Source organism: Glycine soja, chromosome 4, assembly GCF_004193775.1.
Source record: "Glycine soja cultivar W05 chromosome 4, ASM419377v2, whole genome shotgun sequence".
Classification (NCBI taxonomy): Eukaryota; Viridiplantae; Streptophyta; class Magnoliopsida; order Fabales; family Fabaceae; genus Glycine; species Glycine soja.
The window spans coordinates 18,636,165-18,644,188 of NC_041005.1; the positions used below are offsets into that span (position 1 = coordinate 18,636,165).

General features: G+C 35.8%; 1 protein-coding gene across 2 annotated transcripts; it reads left to right on the forward strand.

Annotated features, from left to right (window-relative positions):
• The first annotated feature begins 679 nt into the window (after positions 1–679).
• Positions 680–6,781, forward strand: LOC114409484 (protein decapping 5-like). 2 transcript variants are annotated; one of them, XM_028372966.1, is made up of 8 exons: positions 680–952; positions 3,093–3,193; positions 3,542–3,613; positions 3,692–4,702; positions 5,375–5,446; positions 5,792–5,986; positions 6,097–6,207; positions 6,279–6,781. In XM_028372966.1, the coding sequence occupies exons 1-8, from the start codon at positions 805–807 to the stop codon at positions 6,429–6,431; spliced, it is 1,863 nt and encodes a 620-aa protein (XP_028228767.1). In that variant the 5' UTR covers positions 680–804; the 3' UTR covers positions 6,432–6,781. The 2 variants fall into 2 exon arrangements, with proteins under 2 accessions (XP_028228767.1, XP_028228768.1); XM_028372967.1 differs by lacking the exon at positions 5,375–5,446.
• The last annotated feature ends 1,243 nt before the right edge of the window (positions 6,782–8,024 follow it).

An 8,024-nucleotide genomic window follows, 5' to 3' on the forward strand; every position in this document is an offset into this window, starting at 1 on the left:
AAATTTGTATACGTAATATTTAAATCAACTCAAACAAATATATTTTACTATTATGAAACATATACATACACAATTTTAATTGATTGCTCAGTAAAACAATTTAAATCAATATTAATTTATTGTATATAATTACTGAATATTATATATTATAATTTAAAAAAAATTAATTCATCACAAGTGTGTATAAATTATATGTAAATATTTATTGACATACCTACTAACATATATTTATTAATATCTAAACTATATAAAATATATTAAAAATTTAAATAATATAAAAAATTACTTTTATAAATTACAAAATGTGAATACCCAATGCACCACACGGAGAATTAAGCTAATTTATATTAAAAGTTACCATCAAAGACTGAAACATATGCCCTTTCATGATAAAACAAATTTTATTTTTTATTCTTGATATTTTTTTAATATTTGATGAATTAACAAATTTTGTTTAATAATTTTTTTGCATTTACTTTTAGTCTCGTTATAAAAGACTAATAACAAATGGTTTATCTCTTATAAAAAGTAAACATAAAAAATTCATTAATTTATCGGGATTAAAAAAGAAATGGGTCAAGAACAAAATTAAAGTTATTTTATTAAGAACTGAACGAATATTTTTTTTTATCAGAAAATAAATATAAAATAATTCGAATATTTATTAGTATCGAAACCATGTTTAGCGTAGGTGATAATCTCATTCTCATCCCAGCACTCCAGTTGAAGCTCGAAACCGATTAGATTAGAGGCTTCAAACAAGAGGCCCCAAAACCCAAACCCTATTCTGGTTGGCTTGCGATTATGGCGTCTGAGAGCGCTTCTCGATCGAGTTCAGCGGCCGATTCGTACATTGGGAGCTTGATAAGCTTGACCTCTAAGAGTGAGATCAGATACGAAGGTATTCTCTACAACATCAACACCGAAGAGTCCAGTATTGGCCTCAGAAACGGTATTCTTCTGCTACCCACTTGTTTTTTTTTTTTTTCCAATGAATTTCCCTTAATCCTTTCTGGGTTTTGTTCATTTTCAGTTTAATTTGGTTCCTTTGGTTTCAGATCCCTGAATTCGCTGACAAATTTGATCTTTGTAATTGATGTTGTTATTTTTATTATATAATTCTGAAGAGTGGGTTTGTCACAGGGATGTGAATTCCTGTCTTATGGAAGGAATTTTGTTAGTTTTTGGGGCCTTAATGTTTTTTTTCTCTCCCTGCAGCATCTGGGTTACATGTTTTGCTGATATCTCTTAAGTTTGTCATGTGGTTTTAATCTATCTCTGTTGGGTATCTGAAATTTTGCACCTTTCAATTTTAGCATGTGATTCACACTTGGACAATGACTTACGTTTGATTCTTATATTAGTTTGTTATTCGCTGCTTGCTTTTGCGGATTGTACAGTTGCCGCATACCGGATTAGTGGAAAGCTTCTTGATCGATAAATGCAAGTAGCAAATAACAAACTTGAAAGCTCAGAAAGTCCGTAAGTCGTTAGCCAGTTAGAATCACGTGCAACACTAAAAGAAGCGGAATTCAAATGCTTCAGTGGTGATAGATTAATGGCAAAACTTCCAAACACTAAGGCCACACTGAATTAAAGAATGGAAAATTGTAATATTCCCTATTATGTTTGGGTTATTAATGTTAGTGAGAGAATAATAATTGGCATACATATCTGTATTTGGCAATCATGCGCTCTAGAACCATTGTGGTGTGTCTCGCTCTAAAACGTTGTGGTGTGTTGCTTTGCGGTTCGCTCCATGTAGCGTGTTGCGTTGTGGTTCGCTGTCATGCTTGGAGCGTCATGAATGGCTGCCATTTGCGGCATTAGTGGATGCAGCATTGATTAATGGTTGAAACGCTTGTTTACCCCCACAATATGGTGTCTTGTAAGGTTTATTTTGGGAGACATTTGCATGATTTCACTTCCCTAATTCTAGGTTTGAAATCAAAACCCTTTTTTGAAATGGTTACCCACCCACCCTTGTGTCTCTGAAACATGACGCACTATTTTTTGGCGACATCTCTGGCAATTTTTTATGTTTTTTGGCACCTTCCTGGTGCCTACCTTGCTCTGTTCTCTGGCACTATATTCGATGTTCTGTTCTACTTTTTCTATTTATTTCTATTCAGTTCACTCTCTCACTGTTCCCTGCTCTCCCACAGAGATTGTTCTGCCCTTTCATTTTGTAATAGAAAGCACTCAGTGTTGTGACCGTTGCGGATGCTTTTCCTGCTGGAATAGCAGAAATCATGGCATAATAGTGCTGCTCCCATGAGTGATGCGCCTTGTCCCTTTAGGCTATATGTCACCACAGCCCCTCTCGACCTGGCATCCCCTTCTCCATCTGTGATCTCTTCCCTCTCTCTCTATGTGAAGCTGTCTGCATTTTACTCTCTTCCATTTACAACTGAATCTCTAATTAGGGTTAGGGGAATTGGGCCAATGTGCCCAAGCGGTTTTTTCTCCCTTTTTTATTGTTTTGGTCTTTTGGGCCTCTATTTGAATCCAGATTAGATTCTCTTTCTCTCTCTCTCTTAAATTTAAAGGATAACATGTAATATAATTAAGAAACTAAACATAGTAGTAAAAAACTAAATAACAAATAACATATAATAAACTAAATTAATAGTAACAAAAAATTTCAGAATAGCAGTCATCTCGCTATCCCCTATCCTGCTATCCTGCATAGCAGTATTGGAGTCAGGCACTCCTCGCCACACCACTATCCGAGATTGATAACAATCATTTTTTATAGTTGAGCAATATATGCACACACACAAACACACGTTAATGTACACGACTTATGTTTTAGGAGTACATTAACAAGTTACAATTTGGGTGTGTTTTAAGGAAATTGAATTTATATGCTAAGATATTCCTTCTAAATGACATTTTGGTGAATGTTAGTAATAAAGTCTGTGCTGTTTGGTTACATTTCAAATGATCAAGACTGTTGATCATTAGCTCTCATATGTGCAAGATTTTCATGCAACCATGTGGATTATTGCAGCTTTGAATTTTACCACCTAAAGATGTTTACTATCACGAGTTGGATTGGTGGAGTGATGCTTTTGTTTTTTGTCTTGTAGTGCGATCTTTTGGAACAGAAGGAAGGAAAAAGGATGGCCTACAAATTCCTCCAGGTGACAAGATTTATGAGTATATACTTTTCCGTGGGACTGACATCAAGGTATCATGCACGGAATATATACAAGTGCTTTTTCTAAATAGTTAATGTATTTGTACCTGTTTGTACCTGATTTTGTTGAGTGTACATTAGAAACAATAGCATGTCAACTGTGTGACATTTTGTAAAGAAACTTTTTTGGTACAACTTGGTTCTAGAATCTTGGAATACAAAGTGGGAGATGGAACATTAGGAGGATGATCCAGATTTTCTTATATGCTTTTTGCGAGTTAATTTAATAGCTCAATAAAAACTTTGTTTAGATCATCTGTGTCGAAATGTTGAATGATTTATGCCCATATTATACAAGAATCAGATCATCTGAGACATCTGTCTTAATTTTTTTTGCAGGATTTACAGGTTAAATCTTCTCCACCTGTCCAGCCTACTCCACAAGTCAACAATGACCCAGCTATTATTCAGGTGGACGAGAAATTTTTTATCTGAAATATGAATCAGTTAAATTAATCACATCCTAATTATATGGAATTGCATATGCAGTCTCACTATCCTCACCCAGTCACCACATCTACAAATTTGCCTTCTGCTGTAAGTGGGTCTTTGAGTGATCCTAGCTCTCATACCACACAGCATGGACTTCCCGGGTCAAATTTCCAAGGGCCCTTGCCTTTGTATCAACCTGGAGGGAACATAGGATCGTGGGGAGCTTCTCCGTCTGCTCCTAATGCAAATGGTGGTAGGCTTGGTATGCCACCAATGTATTGGCAAGGATATTATGGTGCCCCAAATGGGCTTCCTCAATTACACCAACAATCCTTGCTTCAACCACCACCTGGTTTATCAATGCCTTCATCTATGCAGCAGCCAATGCAGTATCCCAACATCACCCCCTCTTTACCTACTGTATCTTCTAATTTGCCTGAATTACCATCATCTTTACTTCCTGCGAGTGCTAGTATTCCTAGTATAACATCTGCTTCCTTGCCTCCATCTAATTTGCCTCCAGCACCTTCTGCTTTGGCTCCTGCTCCATCAGCTTTGCCTCCTGCACCGTCCGCTCTATCTCCTTCATCTTCTGCTTTATCTCCCGCACCTTCTGCAACACTTGCTTCTGAAATTTTGCCAGTATCAGTAACAAATGAGGCACCCATTGTTTCAACTTCAGCAGCCATGTTAGCTGCTAACTTGCCATCACTGACCATTTCTGGTCCAGATATAAATGCTATAGTGCCACCCATCTCCAGCAAACTGCATGCAATTTCAGGTTCAAGCTTGCCCTATCAAACTGTATCCCAGTTTTCTCCTGCTGTCGTGGGATCATCAACTTCTATCCATTCAGAAACATCAGCACCTTCTCTCGTAATCCCAGGTCGATTATTGCAGCCTGGACCAAGTATAGTTTCTTCAGCTCAGCCTTCACAAGCACCTCATAAGGATGTTGAAGTGGTTCAGGTATCTTCGACATCATCATCTGAACCATCTGTGCCAGTTCTTGCTGAAACTCAACCACCAATATTGCCATTGCCAGTAACTTCACGACCCAGTTACAGGGTATCCTTCTTCTCTTGATCTATCAGTTTCTTGCATGCAGACACACCCTTGTTATAGTTTTGCTTGTGATTTTATGATTTTATACAATACAGTAACATGGTAGAGAGATCAAATTCTCATAAATTTACTGGATCAATCTCATTATCCGAAGATGTTTAGTGTGTTTGGCCAGGCGTTTGTAAACTTGATTTTAGATGATCTTCAATTTGGAAAAATTGATTTTGGTTAGATTTAAGTGTGTTTTGATGAGTGTTTACTGATTACAAAGAATGATTTTGAATGCAATTAATTTTGTAAAATTGATTATGAAGTAACGAAATTTATTTGGATGTTTTTATCTTGAAAGCTAGTTTGATGTAATTTAGATAGTCTACAAACTCTTCCCTCCTGATCAGCTTCTCTGTTTTTCTCCCCTTTTATTTTTTTGTAGAGAATTGAAGTAGGATTTGGTCTGGCTTGTTTTCATGGTTTTTAATTGGCAACTACCATACATGAATTGTGATGATTGATGAGCGTTTCTTAATTTGTTGCTTTGTGCTTTTATCAAATAAAATTAGCACTAAGTGATTAATAGCCAAGACCATAAGTATGGATGTTTTATTATATTAACTTGTTTACCATCTATTCTTTTGATTGAGAAGGACTTTTGACATTTGTTTGCACTTTTTTAAGCCCGGTGGAGCTCCTATCCAAACTCATCATGGCTATAATTATAGAGGACGTGGAAGAGGAAGGGGAACTGGGGTAATGTTCAGTTTACTGTGGCTTATACTGAATTACCAATAGAATTTGAGAACGTATTGGATAATTTGGAGTTTTAAATCTTTTCTTTTTTGGAGAAGGGTTTGGTGGTTTGGACTTTTGGATGGGCAGGGGGTGGTTGTGTTTCATAATTCACTTTTCACTTATTATAAATATATCTGTAAATATGCTTTAATTTTTGCCTTTCTAATAGTTGTTGGGTGGACCATTAAGAAACTTATTATAAATATATCTGTAAATATGCTTTTATTTTTTTTCCTTCCATTGATGGGATTATGATTGTAACATTCAGTTGAGTTCATGAAAAATTCAATTAATGCTTTGCAGGGTTTGCGCCCAGTCACAAAATTCACAGAGGATTTTGATTTTATGGCAATGAATGAGAAGTTCAAAAAGGATGAAGTATGGGGTCATCTTGGTAAAAGTAAGTCTCATTCAAAAGAAAAAGATGGGGAAGAAAATGCCTTTGATGAAGATTACCAAGATGAAGACAATGACGATGTATCAAACATTGAGGTCAAGGTAATGTTATCTAGTGTGCAGCTTGATATGCATTCAGTTTTTACCTAAATGTATTTTTGTTTTCGGTCTTAATGTCATAACTTTGACTCTGCTTTTCATGGTTTTTGCAGCCTCTATATAACAAGGATGATTTCTTTGACTCGCTCTCTTCCAACATGCATGGTAATGCTTCACAGAATGGAAGGACTAGATACTCTGAACAAATCAAGATTGATACTGAGGTAATTCCTATCTTTCTTCGATCTCATATTTAGGGGACAATGTTCAATTCTTTTTCTGATTTGTGGTGCAGACGTTTGGTGATTTTGTGAGGCACCATGGTGGTCGCAGGGGCCGTGGCCCTGGCCGTGTTGGACGTACCCGAGGTGGTTATTATGGAAGAGTAGGAGGGTATGGCTATAATGGACGAGGGAGGGGACGTGGCATGTCCAGTCAGAATTTGTAGGTGGTAGTTATGTTTAGTCATGGACATGGTGGAGACCAAGAGCCTAGGTAGCCTTCCCCTAAAATCATCGTAATTATGGTAGAGATAATGCTTCATTGTTGTGTTGCCTATTATATGTTCGTTTCACAGAATAAGTAGGACATTTTTTTTCCTGTTATGTTACCCTCTTGTTACTCCTACTAAAGTCTCTTGGTTTGGTGGAAAGATGTTTGGACACCATTTTATTTTTAGCATATATCAACATGCAGAAGTTTAGACTAATTTATTGCAGGATTTTTGTTTATGCATGTAAGCTATTAGTCGCTCATCAATTTTTGGTGTATAAGTATAACAAGCTCAACTTAGTACAATTCGCATCATCTTATCACTCATTATTTAATCACAAAATTACATTCTACACCTTCATGTTAATCACGTGTTTAGAACAGATCAAGTACAACACAACACCTCACACTCACAATTCATTACACACCATTACATAACAAGTCATAATGATCATTACATAAGCATTATGCAACAGACACCCTAGGACTTAATTTTATATGCAATGTGGTATCATATCAGTGAAAAACAACACCAAAACACCTAGGAGTATATAACAAGAAACACCTCACAATGAATATGTTAAGTCACTTTCATGAAGTGAAGTCATAAGGTGACCTGACAGGGTCACTCTATTTTGCAAAAATGCTTCAATCATATGAGATCAATATAGGCTTAAAGCAGCACTCAAACCTAGTGTTTTACCTTCAAGGCCTAGATTTCAAAAAATTCGTTAGAGCCTCATCTTTCTGATTTAGGTCCAACCCCTAAAACAACTTTTGCATACAGACATTGTTCATGAATTATATAATACCCACGACCTCACACTTATTTTCAAACACATTTAACACAATGCGCTACAATTTAACACCTCAGGTTTCTAACTTAGAATCCTACACCTTCCTTTTAACACATCACACATTGCACTATAATTTAACACCTTAGGTTCCTAACTTGGAATCCTATACTTTCCTTTTAACACCTCGTGCATAAATAATTTTCTCAAGGTAAACATCAGTCGGGTTATTGTATAATTTATAACTCACAACACAAGTAATATCACTTCAAGTATTAACTACACACTTATTCACACATTCAATTTATCCTTTACACACAATTTGAATCACAATTTCATGGTTTCAGTATAACAATTTATCACACTAATCTAGTAAGTCTTGTCCAAAATACAAACAAATTATACAAAACTGTTTCTCACAACATGAGGAGTAAAATCCCTCAAATAATTTCACATAATCATATGGCATTAATTGATCTGTCAAACACAATAATCTCGTAATTATAATCATAAAGGAAGAATTACAATACAGTAAACATTCCAAAATAAATTCCAATTTGATCATCTAAGGATTCCTACACATGTTCATTCTAACCCCAATTGCGATAAACTTATCCTTTACCTCTAAGTGGACTCATGTGTGTAGTTCAACAGTGATAGCAGTGTCTCTAGTGGTTCCCTAAGATTCCTTAACTTTTTCATCTGATTGTTTTACTAGGATTTCCAAGCGTTAGAGAGAAGAAGAAATGATTGAA